Source organism: Microcebus murinus, chromosome X, assembly GCF_040939455.1.
Source record: "Microcebus murinus isolate Inina chromosome X, M.murinus_Inina_mat1.0, whole genome shotgun sequence".
NCBI lineage: Eukaryota > Metazoa > Chordata > Mammalia > Primates > Cheirogaleidae > Microcebus > Microcebus murinus.
In genome coordinates, this window is record NC_134136.1 from 56447833 (window position 1) to 56465977 (window position 18145).

At 41.2% G+C, this 18145-nt stretch overlaps 1 protein-coding gene across 1 annotated transcript; it reads right to left on the reverse strand.

Moving 5' to 3' along the window:
• Window positions 1-7997: 7997 nt before the first annotated feature.
• GPR119 (G protein-coupled receptor 119) lies at window positions 7998-9005 on the reverse strand. Its single transcript, XM_012750384.2, has one exon. The coding sequence runs from the start codon at window positions 9003-9005 to the stop codon at window positions 7998-8000; it is 1008 nt and encodes a 335-aa protein (XP_012605838.1).
• Between the last annotated feature and the right edge of the window lie 9140 nt (window positions 9006-18145).

The window sequence follows — 18145 nt, forward strand, 5'->3', positions numbered from 1 at the left end:
ACTCGGGAGGCTGAGGTGGAAGCCTTGCTTGAGCCCAGGAGACCAGCCTGGGCAACATAGCATAGCAAGACCTTGTCTCTAAAAAACAAAAAGTCTAATAGACACTTTAAACTTAACATGTATAAAACAAAATTCTATATTTGCCCCCTAAAAACTCTTCTAGTGGCTTAGGCCTTGACGTAATCCTTAACTTTGCATTCTCTCTCTTTCTCTCTCTCTCTCTCTCTCTGAAGTAATCCTTAACTTTGCATTCTCTCTCTCTCTCTCTCTCTCTCTCTCTCTCTCTCTCTCTCTCTCTCACACACACACACCCCCACCCACACACCCTACATCCTATCCCTTAACAGGTCATATTTGAAGGGATAAAATGATCAAAATCTGTAGGCTGTAAGATGAAAAAACTTTCAACTCCCCCCCTCTTTTTGAGAGGCTGGAGAATGAGACAACTTGGATAATAATAATATCTAACAATATGGCTTTTATGTGCCAGGTACTGTTCTAAGAGTATTGTGTTTATACTCTATCCACATCCTTAGTATAAAAATAATTGTATGATAAGGATTACTTCAAGGTCTGAGCCACTATAATATTGCCCTGCCTTTAAGTACCATCTATATGCTGTAGAGGTAGATCTACAGGTAGATCTACCCCTATGAGGTAGATCTCATTCTCATTTTTCAGATGAGAAACTGAGGCACAAAAAGGTGAAATACTTTGCTCTTAGAGAGTTGTAGGGCCAGGATTCTAACCCAGGCAGTCTGGCTCATGAGCTCATGCTTGTAATTGCTGTCCTAAAGGTGTACTGACTTACCCTTGTCCGGAGTCACTTGAAGTTTATGGCAGGGGAGCAGTAAAGAATATTGATTTCATTAATTCCCCTATCTTTATAGCACCCTGGGAGAAAGAAGGTCAATAGTTTTTGTGATTGGTCACTGTTTGACACTTAACTGTAATACTGGACTTAGATTATTTTCCTGGAGACCTGTGACTACAAATATATCATTTCTCCCTTCTCCACTTTGTATTGCTTCCCTTTCTTCCTTTCTTGGCCTTTCTTCTTCATGTCTTCTTCCATCATTACCCCATCTCTTCTTCCTCCAGTCTAAGTGAGCACAGTTCACCAGAGGTAGCACAGCATGGTTCAAAAAGATGGTCTTGCTGTCAGCGATGGCACACTGGAATAACATGAATTTGTTTCTATTTTATATTAAACCATTTATTGAAGAACTTGGAATTACTGATACGCCACTAGTTTGAAATTTAGTAATTTGGACATGGGAGCTAGATTTCCTGCTCTGTCTTCCAGTGCAAAGAAGAATTTTGTTATGCTTATAAACAAATTTATAGGAGGAATGGTTAAACTACCATGAACCTGATTATATTATAAATTATTCTCTATTCACTAAAGCATATCACTTAAGGGATAATATTTTTGTTATCCTCGCCCAGTCAGGATATTGATGTAAGTTAAAGTAATAAAATTGCTTGTTTTTTTAAAACAAATATCTTTATGTCTTCTTAGTTAGAATGGCCACTCCTCAATCTTAATTTCTGAGGTTTCACTATAAAGGATATTTTTTCTCTTTAGTCAGTGTCTCAGCATCAGAATTCAGTTGTATTTTAGGTCTGTGCTTTACTCATTATAAACACTCTTCAGGCATCATTGTCTCTCCCATTTATTTAGTAAATAAGAAAAACAATTTAACACAGTGTATGAGATAAGTAAGGGACCTGGTAATCTTAAAGTGGTTGGAATTTTGGATAAGAAATGTTTGGGTTATGAGTCTTCCTTCCACATTTGAAATAACCTCATAGCTATTCAGCTATTATTTCTTGGTTTAGTTTTCTCACCTTTTTTTTAAACCACTTCTGAGATCATACGATACCCACTTGCTTTCTATAGGAAGTGTTTCATATTTATTGAATGGCTCAATTGACAAATCTGCAAAAATACTAAGGGAGGTAAAAACACATTAAGCATATTGAACAGTTTTGTAAGACAGCATGGCATTTTACTGAATCTATGACGGTGTTATCTCAGCAAGTTTATCAGCTTTTTAGTGCCTTAATGTCAACACAATTGAGACAGAACTGGAACTGATAAGGATTTATTATAGTAAATGGGAAAAATGATTCAATCATGTTGTACAAAATACATCAACTAAGAACAAGCCTAAACAGATGAGAAGACCCCCATCAGGGTCTTGGCCCTACACAATTTTAGTCCCTCCAGTGCTTGGGAGCAGATGAATCTTGCCTGCCTCATTCTATAATAGGGATTTTGAAGGAAACAGGAACTGCTTTGTGCATTAAAACAGACTCTTAGATCCTTAGCAGCTGCATTGGTCGTTTCCAGGGCTTCTCATGAGAGGGCTCTTTGAGCCCAGTGGCTTATAATGGTCCCAACAGCTTATAAATCCAGGGAACATATGGCTGAGTAGTAGCATGTTAAGCTCTCATGCACTTTACCCTGTCACAGTTGATCCATTAGGTGGAACACATTTTTCCTCATTCAGCAAAGTGCGAGAATACGGCTTCAAGGCTTCAACTGTATCAAGAACTGTCTCCTCGCTCTGTGTGAAAATATTTTGTTATTCTCATGCCTACTTAGCAACTACCTCAGAAAATTTTACCAGTGAAAACACTGAAATCAATACCTGCATATTACACTGCACTGTTGATGATAAACTTGTATTGTAAGGGGTATTCTTAAAGTGCTGTGTTCTATTAGTCCAGGTTTTTGAAATTGCAGAAGGCAGATTAACCCTAGCAGTAGGGCATAACAAAATATTTCCTTTTGTCAAAAAATGACCAGTTAACTACCTTGGTGTGGTTTATGCTTTCAAGAAGCCACGTGCTTTTATTTCTTTGGGATATTCATATCATTGTGGTCTATTCATTTATGGACCACTTATAACTTCTCTTAGGAGATATCTCAGGGAAACATGACACTTCAAGAAATGCCAGCAAAAATCTGAATCAAATTTGTTATAAATATTTAATGCTCCTTGATCTAGTAATACTGCTTTGGAGATTTTTTTTTTTTTTTTTTGCTTTGGAGAATTTATTCTAAGGAATTGAACAGAGATGTGTCAAAGAATTATACACAAGGGTATTTATAGTGGTATTATAACAGTGAAAAATTGGAAATAACCTAGATTTTAGCATAACTATATGGAAATAGTTAAAATATTATATATTCATTTGTTGGAAAAACATGCAACCATTATAATTTGCGTTTTTGAAAAAGACTTAATGACAGGAAAATATGTACAGTATAACGTTAAGTGAGAAAAAAAAACATGAAGGAGAGTGACAGTAGTTATCCTGAATGGTATAATTATGGGTACCCTTTATGGTTTTCTGTATTTTCAAAAATTTCTAAAATGAATAAAAGTTTTTATAATCAGAAAAGAATAAACATCATTTATATATCAATGTATATCTCCAAAAGAAATACCAGCAAAGCTGGGGCAATTTTAGCACCTAGCTCTCAATAAATGTGGAATAGGTAGATGAATAGATGGACAGATGAGTGAATGAATGAATAACAGTCAACATTTGTATGCACCACCACTGAATTTATAATATTGCAAAAATAAATGAAGATTTGTTAATTAAAAGGACAAGATTCCAGACTAGTCAGTAGTTTGAAGGATGACATGAAAGGTACTGAAGGAGTCACAAAATTGAGTGGCTGACAGTAGCCAAAGAACTGTGGTCTGTCCTTGGGTCCATTGCTGCTCTTGTTGACCATGTATTGATACTATGTTTCTGCTTATTTTATGTGTGTCCTTGAAGTATCTCTTCCCATGCCTGCTGTTTTCACTATTTAGTTTGGCCAGTGACTGAGCATGGTGAGAATGAAATCAAGGTCATGAATTCAATTCTGATTTGAACCAGGTAACACTTCTCCAAGTAGGGAGAAGATATCCAAGGCTAACTCTGGCTGGCATTAGTCATGTGGACAAGAAAGAGAGTGTTGGTAGGTGAGGGCAACCTGCCTTTAACACTTGTGAAACCACTTAGAACATGGAGAGCTACCGGTATGTATGGAGACCTATGTGTCCTTAAGCTCCTTGAGAGTTGTCTTCTGAAATTGAGGCATAATATACATAATTTTATCTACCCAAGGAATATAAAACTTAGTCATGTGACAATTTTTATAACAAATTCCCAATAAGCTGTTTGTGGAAAGTATAAATGGGACTGATTGACCTACATTGTATCCTACAAGGTCTTACTATCTGGGATATTTTGGTCAAATTGCTGAGCAGAATCTGGCTTCTTTGAAAGTCCATTAGGAGACAACATTGGATGCATGAATAAAATCTAAATGTTTCCTCTCCAGTGTATTCCCTTATTTGTGAAGGAGCCTGCATCAAAGAAAGCCATTAGACTTTTGCATAGCATTCTGTATCTGTGCTCTTGGTGACTTATTAAACACAGTGTTCTTAATTGCAGTGACTCTTAAACCCAAGTGTATGATACTAGTCCTAGTGCCTTGCTTATATCTACTGTCTTAGTACTGGTAAGGCATTAGATATATTGTTTGTATTTTTCAACCTGAGTCACCTCTCATCGCTCATTTTTGAAAACCTTATTTTCAGTTATGTGCCAAATTGTTCTTGTTCTGTATGTGATAATATCTGAATGTAATGAACTCCCTTAAATGGGTCAGCTGGCTGTTTTATTCTTCAGGATTTTAAAGGAAGAGGAAGAAATCTAACTTTTTTTAAGTACTAACAATGTGCCATAGTTTACTAACCATTTTCATATACATTATCTGTGTTGTCACTATAACCATATATGGTAGGCAGTATTACCCCAATTTTATGAATGAGAAATTTAGCTTTGAGAATTTAAATGACCGAATCATTTGAAGTCTATTGGCCCTCAAAGCCTGTGATTTTTCCACTGCACATACTGACTCCCAGGGATAGCAAGGTTTCTTAGATTGAACATAGTAACACATTGATCACCTAGCCTCCCCTCAACTCCTGCTTTTCTACTGTAATTTTAAAAAAATATTTTTAATTTACAAATAATTGTATTATCTATGGGATACAATGCGATGTTGATATGTTTGCAATGAGGAATGATTAAATCAGGATGATTAATGTCCATTCCACTTTGCTTATATTTCTTGGCAAGATCAGTCATTTGTAGCAAGGCCAGGAATTAAGCTTTAAACCACCAATAAGCTTTGAACCACCAATAAGGAGGACATTGATTTGAGCCTGCTTTCAATTTTGTCCAAAATCTAGTTTTTATTTGTGTTTTAGCTAGTTCCCAGTAACTCAAAACCTATTCCAAGAGTGTGTCTTATTGCTGGCCTGTTGCTTTTTTTTTTTTTTTTTTTTTTTTGAGACAGAGTTTCACTTTGTTGCCCAGGCTAGAGTAAGTGCCGTGGAGTCAGCCTAGCTCACAGCAACCTCAAACTCCTGGGCTCAAGCAATCCTCCTGCCTCAGTCTCCCGAGTAGCTGGGACTACAGGCATGCACCACCATGCCCGGCTTATTTTTTCTATATATATTAGTTGGCCAATTAATTTCTTTCTATTTATGGTAGAGACAGGTTTGCTAAGGCTGGTTTTGAACTCCTGACCTTGAGCAATCTGGCCACCTCGGCCTCCCAGAGTGCTAGGATTATAGGCGTGAGCCACCGCGCCTGGCCTACTGGCCTGTTGCTTGCTGGGTAACAGCTAAGCACTTCAAGGCATATTGGATTCTGTCATCTACTTGAGGGCCAAAAAGTTCTTCAGTTGTAGGAACATAAATATTGCTGTGGTGAAAGCAAGCACGTTTCTCCTCTGGGCCAGAGTGGTAAGCAGAGCAACTGCAAAAAATTTAACAAAGGTGGTTGATGTGTATGTAGAATAGATCAGTGAGGAACAGACCACTTGAGAATTCAGTCTCAATCTTTGGGCTGGTGAAGATAAGGAGAAAGGAATTTTCAAGAGTATGGAAACTGAAAGGGATGATCATTATCCTTTGAATGACTTATAAAAGAAACCTGAGTTTAATCTAAGAGTTAATCTCCTTAATTCTCTTAAGGAGAATTAAGAAAACCCAAGTGCAAAGCATCATGGTGTGATGACATCCTTTTGAGAGGAGGATGACTGTATTCCATCCAGGTTCTAAACATTAATTTGAGATTTGAATGAAAAATTTCAAGGGCCTCTTGGATTTAGCTATTATATATTGGACTCAAATGCATCCTCAGGTCATTAGTTTAGAGATAAAGGGATTAACCTTCCAAGGTCGTTTCAGCACCAAATCCTAGATAAATTAGTCCATCCTGTTTTTGCTTTCTTTTTGCTCTCTTTTGTCCACTCAGCAGCTCTCTGGGGCAATATTCCAGTTTAAGACCTTGAGAGCCAAACTCTCTGTGAAGCCACTGTGGAAACCAGGAGGTTGAGGAAAGGGTTACAGGGAAACTCAAGAAGGCAGAGCATGGTTCTTGGGTTTCTTCTCCATTCTGTTTCTGAATTTTTTCTGCCAGTGTTGCCCAGAGGAAGCCTGAGCATAATTCCCAGCTGCCAGTGTTATTTTCCATACTTCACAGAAAGGAGCATGAGGCACTTGCACCTCAGCTGGTCTCCTGTGCCATTTTGTTTGTATCTTGTTTGAGTTTTTTTTAGGAAAATGCAAATCTGGGGGTAAGCAGCAGGTCTAGGATCCAGTCTAGAGAGCTTGGCAGTGCCTGCCTTAGTGTCCACATCTTTGCCCTTTTTCTTCCCTCCCAGTGTCTCAGAATTTGTGGTTCAGCATTGCCATCAGCAAGTAGCTACAAGTGACATATGTGGCCATCTGAGGGGAAGGGGTACCAGAGAGTTAAAAAGGTGGCAGATTGGAGGGATAATGGAAATAATCACAAGATAGGCTATTTCCCAAAGAAACACTATTTTCTTTATTTTAAAAAAAATTAGGGGTGAAAGTGTTTTGTGTATGGATGTATTGTATCATGCTGAAGCCAGGGCTTTCAGTGTACCCATCACCAGGATAAGTGTACATTGTACCCGACAGGTAGATTTTTATCATTAACCCCCTTCCCCTTCTTAGTTTCCAATGTCCATTACACCTCTTTATGACTGTATATATCTCTCATTTAGCTTCCACTTATAAGTGAGAACATGTTTTGAACACCATGAGGTGTGGGAAAAGACAAACTTTAGACTAATTCGGGTTCCAACATTTTATGCAGATTCACTGTACAAAACCTGATTTACATTAAGGAGGGCAGGAGGTAGAGGGACTCCTCACTTTCCCAAAACAATTACTATAGTAAATCACTATAGTAAACAGTTATGAAAGAACAGAAGCTCATTTCTCTAGTGCTGTGCTGTCCAGTACGGTAGCTACTAGCCACATGTGGCCATTGAGCATTTGAAATATGGTTAGTTTGAATTGAGATATTTTGTAAGGGTAAAATACACACCAGATTTCAAAGACTTAGTATGAAAACTAGTAATTTTTATATCGATTACATGTTGAAGTGATAGATAATATTTTGGATATATTGGGTTAAATAAAACATTAAAATCTCACATTTTTACCTTTTTAATGTGGTTACGAGAACATTTGAAATTATGTGTGTATCTTACATTATGTTTCTGTTGGACAGTGCTGCTCTGATATATTCAAAAATAGGAATGTATGTGTATATATATATATATATAATCTTTTTAGCAGTACATTTCTTGCTTTAAGTAAGTATACCTGTACAGGAGAGACAAACACATTTCAAAAGGATAGGGGGAGTAGAGATTTGCAAATAGGGGAACATTATAGAAGAAAGTCAGGACCCTGCCTCAGTTACTTCTCAGTCTGGGGCTAAGGGGATATAGGGGTACAGGGAAGGGAGGGGAGAGAAGGGGAGGGGGGACGGTGAGTTGCCTGACGCAAGTGCTCTTATTTCCCTAGTTCCATCTGATCTAGTTGGGGCCCAGAGTGGGGAAGGGAAAGGCACTTTGAAACTTCTCTGCCCTTACCGTCTTAGCCATTAAGCTCTGAGTGGGAGATAGTGATGATGTGACAGGAATTTTCCCTGGGATTTTCTGGGCCACCATTCTTGGCCAAGAGGAGGAGGAGGAATGAGGTGAGCCCCTTCTTCACTAGCAGGGCCATGTAGTAGAGCTGCTGCCGCACCTCCTTCTGCCAATAGGCATAGATGAGTGGGTTGAGCAGGGAGTTGCCCACACCAAGCAGCCACAGGTACTGTTCCAGCACGGAGTAGAGGCGGCATTCCCGGCAGGCCACCTGCACAATGCCAGTGATGAGGAAGGGGGCCCAGGACAGAGTGAAGCTCCCAATGAGAACAGACACAGTACGGATAGCCTTGAAGACGTTGGGAGTCTGTGGGGGCCGGTAAGCTCCAGCCACAGCTCCTGCATGTTCCATCTTTCGGATCTGTTGGCTGTGCATGGAGGCAATCTTGAGCATGTCACAGTAGAAGAAGACAAAGAGGATCAGGGCTGGGAAGAACCCAATGCAGGAGAGGGTCAGCACGAAGTGAGGGTGAAACACAGCAAAGAAACTGCAGGGCCCCTGGTAGGTGGTCTGCTGGAACATGGGGACTCCAAGTGGGAGGAAGCCAATGAGGTAAGACAGCAACCACAGCCCGGCAATGCAGGCCCCAGCCACGAGTCCACTCATGAGCTGGAAGTAGCGGAGGGGCTGCTTGATGGCAAGGTACCTGTCAAAGGCGATCAGCATGACTGTAAGGACAGAGGCAGTTGCAGAGGAAGTGACAAATGCCATCCGAAGGCTGCACAGGGTCTTCGGTGTGGGCTGAGAAGAGCTGAAGAGCTGGTCTGTGATTAGGCCAGAGATGGCCACACCAATCAAAGTATCAGCCACAGCCAAATTCAAGGTGAAGCAGAGACTGACACCATCATTCTTGTGGATCAACAATAGCACAACCACAGCCACTAGTGCATTAGCAGCAATGATGAGGGAGGCCAGGACAACAAGGATCACTCCAAATGAGAAAGATGACTCCATGTCTTGACGTGGCAGGACTTCAACTTACCAAGGCATGCTGGCTTTCCAGCTCAAATTCTCATGAGCCAGGGGATGAGGAGTTGTGGGTTCAGAGCCACAGCACAATTCTGGCCATGGTTGGCAGTCCAGGCTTGCAGCTCACCATCTTTGGGATCCCGTAGGTCATTAAGAATGATTCACCCTCTCTTTTTCAGTCCTCAGCCTCCTGCCTCCCCAGCTCTCTGAAGGCAGCAATCCCAGTGCAGACCTGCCCCTGCTGCCTGAGCTAGTCCCTCCCCCTCCAACCACTAAGTTACTAGACAACTCCCAAGTACCTGTGCACACTGTCTCACCAGACTCTCTCCCTTCATTGGTGCTTAAAGGACTTTGGAGGGACAGGGGCATTCGTCAGGTCTCCTGTCTGGCAGAAGATATAATTGACTCTAATCATACTTTCTTCCTCTGTAGCTTGATAATAAGTTTCTACTTTTCTTCCAAAGCGTCAAGTACCAGCTTAATAACTAATTTCAGCTTAATTATTTGCTTAATAGCATTCTCAGTTATTATTATGAACTGATTTTAATCAAGCAAGATGATCATAATCAGTTGAAGTGGGAATTGAGGGCAGGTGAGCTATTTGAGGGGCACAGTACACTTTCAGGGGCGTTACCACACATTTAAACTGTTTCTTACCTTTTGCTTCCTAGCATTTCAAAGTCTAATTCTCTCAAATAGGGCGTGCTGTTCTCCTATTTCTTGCATAGTCCAGTTTGTGGTCTCACAAGAATTGTCTTTCAGTTTAGGCCAGCGGTCCCCAACCTTTTTGGCATCAGGAGCCGTTTTCATGGAAGACAGTTTTTTCATGGACTGGGGTGGGGTGTGGGAGGAATGGTTTCCAATGATTCAAGTGCATTACATTTATTGTGCACTTTATTTCTATTATCATTACATTGTAATATATAATGAAATAATTATACAACTCATCATAGATTGGGGACCCTTGGTTTAGACTAGAGCCCATTCCCTGCCTAAAGCTGCTATCTCTCAGGTATACTCATTGAGAACTGTTTCCACACCTTCTTGGGCTGCGCCTCAGTTCAGTAAGTGGCAGCTGCTAGGCTTGCCTTTCTTGACCTTGTGGATCTGAGATATCAATGGGAGGAGGAGGGGAGGTGGGGTGCATTCTGGAAAGTGTCTGCTCAATGTTTGGCTGTGGAATTTTCCAGGGATAGGAACGCGTGGGGCTAGACCAAAGGGCGGCAGTGTTGCTGAAGCAGGTGAGATGGCCTCAGGGGGGCCAGCTGTGTAAATCACTCCTATTTTAGGTTGTGTATCCATTTGCCTGGGCACATTAGAAGAGCTAACCTTTTTGCCTGCCACTCTCATCTTGGATACCAAGAAGAGAGGGGTGGGGAGAAGAGTGGTTAGAAGCTTATTTACTCAGTTCAGGTGAGAGCACAAATGGGAAAGGTTAGTGTTTTAAGTGAGGAAGTGGAGGCTCAGAGCTGGAGGCAGATATATTCCAGGATGTTTTGACAGTCCAAGAGGGCCTTTGGCAGATGTCTCTCCTAAAAAGGGATCAGAAAGGCTGTGTGGGGGGACTTGCTATTCTAGATGCCAGCCTGAGAACAGTTTTTTTTTTTTCAAAGTCCTATTACTTCAATTTTTTTCCAATAGTTATTATTATTTGGTACATCCATTAGTTTCCTAATTTCAGTTGCATAGAACCTGGCCCAATTTTATGCCTGGACCTAAGGTGTGCTTTTCCTTCGCCAGCTTTTGACTCCATGGAATCAAGCTGGCCCTTTTCAAGGCCAAGTTCAAATTTGAGAGTGCATCAGCATCACCTGAAGGGCTTGTTAAAACCGAGATTCTTGGGCCCTGCCCCCAGAGGTTCTGATTCATTAGGTCTGGGATGGGCCTGAGAATCTGCATTTCCAACAAGTTCCCAGAAGCTGCTGCTGCTTGCTCACGGACCACACTTTTAGAACCACTGCTCTGGTGCAATGGTTCTTAACTTTACCTGTGCAATGGAGTCACTTGGCAATTCTAAAAATACTGCTGTTTGAGTCACACAGGAAAATATTCTTACATAATTAGTCTGAGTGGGATCTATTCATCTGGAGTTTTAAGCTCCTCGGTGATTCTAGTATTCAGCCAAGGTTGAGAACCACTATCCAATGACAAAAGCACAGGCTCTGGAGTCAGGACACCTGGGTTCCGCCTGACATTATCTGTGTGACTTTGGTTGGGCCAGTAACTTCACCTTTCTGACTTTGCCTTGGTTTCTTCATGTGTAACATGGGGTACAACAATACCTACATCACAAGGCTTTCAGGAAGATAAAATGAGGTATGATGGATGCTTCATAAGCAGTAAAATGTTACACAGTTATTATTGTCTTCTACTCTTTTAATCATATAGACACAGATAATCAAAGTGTGTCTCAGTAGCACTGGTATGACCTGAGAGCTTTGTAGAAATGCAGAATCTCAGGCCCTGCACGAGAACTACTGAAACAGTCTGCATTTTATCAAGATCTCCAGGTGATCTGTATGCACATTAAATTTATGCTTCCCTGTCTCCTAATCTCAGGAGCCTGGCTGTATTAGTTTCATTTTGCTACTGTAATGAACTACCACAAACTGACTTAAAACAATACAAATGTATTATCTTACAATTCTGAAGGTCAGAAGTCCAAAATGGGTCTTACAGGGTATAAGCAGAGCTGTGATATTTTGGGAGGCTCTAGGGAAAAATCGATTTCCTTGCCTTTTTCAGCTTCTAGAGGCTGTCTGCACTCCTAGGCTCCTAGACACACCACTTCAACCTCTGCTTCCATATTCACTTCTCTGACTCTGACCCTCCTGCCTCCCTCTTTTAAGGACCCTTGTGATGACTTTGGGTCCACCTGGGCAATCCAGGCTCACCTCCCCTCACCTTAAGATCCTTAACTTAATCACATCTCCAAAGTACCATTTGCCATGTAAAGTCACATATTCATGGGTTCCAAGGATTAAGACATGGACATCTTTGAGGGAGGCATTTTTCTGCCTACCACACTGGTATTCTCTGCTACATATATCTCTTTCCTCTCCATCCTCCCCTTCAGCAGAGCCTAGCATTGAAGCCAAGCTCCTGGGAGAGGAGCTCTAGGAAGGCAGCCAAGACAAGTGTGCCTGATTTCTTGTGCCACCAGCCATCTGCCTGCATTGATTTAGTTGCATCTTGCCTAAGAACAAAGGCTCAGTGACATTTAATGTGTATTCCTGAATGACCGGTACATATATTGCTTACTGCAAAATATGTATCTGTGTGAAAAGAATGAAATAGGTTTATATGTACTGACACAGAGAGACCTCCAAGACATACTAATGATTGACAAATCAAGGCACAAATCAGTATGTACAGTCTAGGTCCATTTATGGAAAAAACCAAAAATCCCAAATATATGTGTATATAAATGCATAGGATGCATAGAAAGGAGACTGTTAACAAAGAGTGAATAACTTTGAAGAGGGGCGTGGGATTGATGAGGGAGTGAAGAGTCACGATTTACTTTGAATACTTCTTACTTGTCATATGTTTTCACATTAAGAATGTACTTATGTGATTTTGAAAGAAAAACCTTTCTCCCAAATGTGCTATTTCAGCTCAGACACCATTTTACAAAGAAAGGGCTTTTCCAGACCATGTGGAAATACATGCGTGCCTGTGTGCACACACACAGTATACAGTCATGTATCATTAAAGACAGGGATAAATTCTGAGAAATGCATCATTAAGTGATTTTTGTCATTGTGTGAACATCACAGTGTACTTACACAAACATGGTGTAATTACACAATCCTAGATGGCATAGCCTACTACATTCCTAGGCTACAGAGCATAGCCATTGCTCCTGGCCTACACACATGTACAGCATGTTACTCTACTGAATACCATAGGCAGTTGTAACACAATGGTAAGTATTTGTACATATAAACATAGAAAAACTACGGTACAAATATGGTATAATCTTATGGGACCAGCGTCCTATATGCGGTCCATTATTGACTGAAACATAGCTATGTGGCACATGACTCTGTGGATGTGTGTGTGTGTGTGTATATATATATAAATACATAGAAGTATATACACTATTGTATATTTGTAATACATATATATAAAATATATACATATATACTATATAATAAACATTAAAATGCACATACATATATATACACTCTCTCTCTGGACTAGAGAGTGAGAGAGAATGTATGTTTCCTTTTGCTCATATTGCTTTTAACCTGCCTGTGCTGCAGTTCTAGAGACGGTGTATGTATGGATTGAGAGAAATGGTATGGCAAGATGGGGCGGGATGAGAGAAATGGTAGGGCAAGACAGGGTGGGAGGGTCAGTTTTTGAGGCTTTAATCTCCTCTTGGAGTGGGTGGCACTTTCAAGAAATAACCCTAGACTTCTGGGCATCTGAGCCTTGTTGCAATGATGATATCAGCTAACATTTATGGAGCCTTTAAATGCCAAGTATTGTGCTAAATATACAATGTGGATTTTCATGTAATCCTGACAACTATTCTGAAAGGCAGGTACTATTAACACCTTGATTTTACAAATGAGGAAACCAAGGCACACAGAGAGGCGACTTATTTCAGTTTGTAAGTGGAAGATGTTGGAAATTGTCAGAGAGGTCAGCAGCTTGTGTGGGACGTGTGGACAGCCACCAAAAGTTGTACTGTCTCACATGAACCATAGAGACTACACGTTGTCCCCTTGCCAGTTTGTGTCTCTGTGCCTTTGCACATCCTTCAAGCTAACACTTTTATGCTTTGGGCTTTTTCAAAGGTAGTTGGGCTTAGAGGAAGTGGAAGCCTTTCTTTGTCAATAAAATCCAGTGATCATTGAAAGTGAAGATCCTTTTACCCTGAGCCCAAGGAAATGTGTGAATCTGGACTCAAGTATACCTCTCCATTTATATTCCCACTCCTGCTTTCCATTCTTGCTATTTCCTCTTTCATTTAGTACTTTATCTTTCATCTGCACTACTGCTCATCCTGTCTCTCCCCACATAAACACCCCCTCTACTAGCACGTTTGAGTGCCTACTCTATGCTAGTTACTGTACCAGGAAAGAGCTTTTCATACATTCAGTTAACATGTTGTGAGCGAGGGGTTATTATCATCTCCATTTTACGAGTGAAGAAGTTGAGGTCTGGAGAGGTGAACCTACTCAGGGTTACCCAACTAGAAAAGAGTGGGAGAGCTGAGCTGGGATTGGATCTAGTTCTCCTTACTCCTGGTCAAAAGGTCTTTTTGGTATTCCATGTTGCAGAAGCCTGGGTGTGGTAGGCTGAATAAAGTCCCTCTCCCTACTGCCAATAGATGTCTACATTGTCATCCCTGGAAATTACAAATATGTGAGTTTGCATGGCAAGCTACTCTGCAGATGTGATTAAGTTAAGGATCTTGAGATGGGGAGGTTATCCTAGATTTTCCAGGTGGCCCCAGTTATATGATCTCAAGGGTCGCTACCAGAGGGAGTCAGAGTGAGCGGTATTGGGGATGTGACAACAGAAGCCAGAGGTTGCAGTGATGCAAGGAAAGGATCACAAGCCAAGGATTCAGGTGGCCTTTAAAAGCCAGAGAAGGTCAGGAGATAGATCCTGTCTTAGAGCGGCCAGAAGAAACCAGCCCCGCCAACACTCTTGACTTTAGCCCAGTGAAACTGATTTCAGACTTTTGGCCTCAAGAACTGGAAGAGTTATGTTGTTTTAAGCCACAAAGTCTGTGGTAATTTGTTACAGCACCAGAGGAAACTACTACGCTGGGCTAAAAGGTTAATATGAGGAGACAATTAAAAAACTAGGCCCTAGTTATACTGCTTCTTGGCAGTGGCTACTGCCCAAGAGGCATTTGGTTGCAATACTATTAATACAAAGGTTCTTTGTTAGCCAGGAAAGAGCAGCATTGTTGGCTGGAGATGCCAAAATGCCAGCAGCCAGGAAGCTCAGCAGAGGGCACTCTGCAGGGAGAAAGCGATCCCTGGAAAGGCTCTGCTCCTGTTTACATAACTAGGAATGGTCTCTAAAAGGAAAGATCCTTTTAGGCACTTCTGGTTTGCTCTGACTGTGTTGCATCTTAGCCGTGCTTCCTGCAGGCCAGAGAAACTGCAAGTCTTTGCCCACATACATGTCATACAAACAGATCCAGGGTCTCCATAAATTTCCTGAAGCCCATGCCATGGATCCCAGAAGAGGTGATATGTTAACACAATGTTTCATTTCTTATTCTCTTTATTCCCCCAGGCAACCTATAACTAAAGAACAGACCTCTTAAATACACTTAAGCAGCTTTCTTAACACAGGAAAGTGTGGCCCACCTCCACCCTTTTAGACTTGTGTTTTGCTTCCATCAGACAGCATTATGCATGAGTCCCCAACGTGGGAGCAGGTCAGGACAGGATGGCATACTGGTTAGATTTATGGGTCCTCTTGAGTCAACTTTCCTGCTCGTGACGTTGTTTTGGATCAACTGAAAGAAGTGGGTGGAAATAGTAAAAAATTAAAGACGCTTCTACCAAGAGAACTTTTCTGAAGTGCTTGATAAGATTGGTCATGCTCACTCTCTTTTCTTTTTGAATACACTTTCTCCTGCTTCTTCTTCTTCCCCCAGAGGCCACGATGGCTTGCTCCCCAATTTCTTGTAGGTCTCTGTCTCCATATTACTTTTCTAGAGAGGCCTTTTACGACTGGTCACCCTTTATAAAATAGCAACACCCCAGTACTCTCTGTCTCCCTAACTTACTTCATTTTTTCCTCATAGCACTTATCAACAGCAGGTCTATATTTGTATGTTCATTTCTCTTCCACAAGTTTTGGATCAAGTAAGCTTCATGAGGATAGTAACTTTGCTTACCTTGTTTACTGTTATAACCTCAGCACTTAGTACAGTGTCTGGCACATAATAGGTGCTCAGTCAATATCTATTAAATCAATGAATAAAAGAGAAAAGCAAAAAAATAAAGATCATGAACTTTTTGCTAAGATAACATGACAATAAAAAATCTAAGTGATATCTGGATAAGGGTAAGAAAATTCCAACAATATAGAAAGGAACAGAGGGAAAATAAAGGATTCTCTCCCGCTACCCTCATCTGTATTCTTAAAGGTAACCACAGTTATATGATTTTTCAATTTCATTAACCAGTAAGTATATTGGGTGCATTCTATGTGTACAGGAAAGTGTTTGAGGTGCTGAGAAGCTTATGAATGCAGAATCTTTACCTTCCAGGATCTCACAGTCTTTCTTGGGGGCGAACATAAAGGAGTCTTATGGTGCTGAAGAGTCCAGATGTGGGAGCCATCACTGTGGGCTGGCAAGATTAGGAAAGGTTTCTTGCATGAGAAATGACTTGATGGGGGTTTGGAGTTTGGTCGGATTTTAGTAAGAGAGGTATGGGGCTCTCTCAGCAGAAGCGTCTAGCTTGGGTAATGAAAGGGGCCATCCAGAGAATGGCTAGACTTGGAGCCTGGCTGATGTCGAGCATTTGTATCCGGGAGAAGTGAGAGAAAAGACTGGAGAATAGGGGCTTGGACAGTTAGAGGAGTTCGGGAAGAGCCAGGAAGCATGTGATAATGAGTCAGAATAGGACTGTGACTGGAAGAGATGCATTTTATAGACATTGCAGTAGTACAATTATTAGGACTGTGTAATTGAATGGCTATGTTGGGGTGAGGATTAGGGAAGACTGAAATATGACACTCATGTTTTTCAGCCTGGGTAACGAGGAAAATAGTAATAACATTGCCCAAAATAGGGAGGTTAGGAGGAAAAACTGTTTTGAGATGTGGTGTGGTGGTGGGAATTGATAAGATGACTCTGGCTAGATAATTGTTCAGCCTTTCCTTGGATGTGGGGACTGCCTTTCACTTCCTTAGCATTACCTGCAGAAGCTAGAGAGAACTAAATACTGCATATAATAGGCGCTAAATGGATGTTATTAGTAGAGATCACTAATAGCCACCTTGGATGGCAAACCCTGGCCCTCCTTCCAGATGTTAAGTTCAGAGGGTTCTCTGGATCCCCATCTCTTTTCAGCTCAGACTTATGGATATCTCTAGGCATAATCTTACCTACCAGTCTCTACCAACTGCTAGCACATCCATGGAGAATCCAACTTCCTTGCTTCTTTATTTACTTCAGGCTCTCCTAGGATGATCAGCTATCCCAGTTTGCTCTGGGCTTGCCAATTTTAGCACCAAAAGTCAGGAATGCCAGGAAATCTCTCAGTTCCAGACAAATTGGGGTGGATTTCTGCTCTCCCAGCTTCGGAATACCTCTGCTGAACCCACCAGCTGGACAGTTACAGTCTTTTCATGTTCTCAATCTAGATTGCTCTTCTCTTTGGTTGGTCTTACACTGCTGTTTTGCTCCAGCTTCCTTCTGGATGCTGATAACTGAGCTCCGAGTGTAGCCCCAACTGTCTCATTTCACAGTCATCTGAAGAAGACAGCAAGTCCATGCTGCATGCTAGTTCACCACATTGCAGTGGCTACTTCAAACCTACAACTAAGCAACCTGAGATTCCTAGGAGCAGATAAAACCCATCTGCAATCTGTCACTGTTTATTTTTCAATGCCAAGATAATTCTACAAAGTTAATGAATAGCTGGGTTGGAGTGGGGGAGGGGGCACAGATAGAATGAGGAGAAACTGTCATTGATGGACATCCTCTGTACTGCTTCTTGGCAGGACACTGGTTACATGGTGAGTCACGGAGGGTACAGCTGTCATCATCATTATAATGCCTCTATGAAGTGCCTTATGTCTGACATTCTGAGCCAGGCCTACACAGGGAAGTACACAGCTCTGGACCTTCACTTTTAGAACATCATGGTCCAAAACCAGATATTGATGTGGACACATGCAAAATGGATTCAGATCCTCCATATGGGTTAAATCACACATTGTATGTCAACCAGCATCTCTTCTACTGGTTTCTAGATGTCTCTGGAGTGAAATCTATCAAGCAAATATATCTTGTCTCCTCAATTATATTATTAGCTCCTTGAGGGTAGGAGACCCACCCATACACTTGTGTTTACAGACATCAGCTCTACAGGACAAATACAGATGCTCAGTGAGGGCTGACTAAATCAACCTGA

Coding starts and splice junctions, on each gene's coding strand:
- GPR119 (XM_012750384.2), bottom strand. CDS start 9,005: ATGGAGTCATCTTTCTCATTTGGAGTGATCCTTGTTGTCCTGGCCTCC.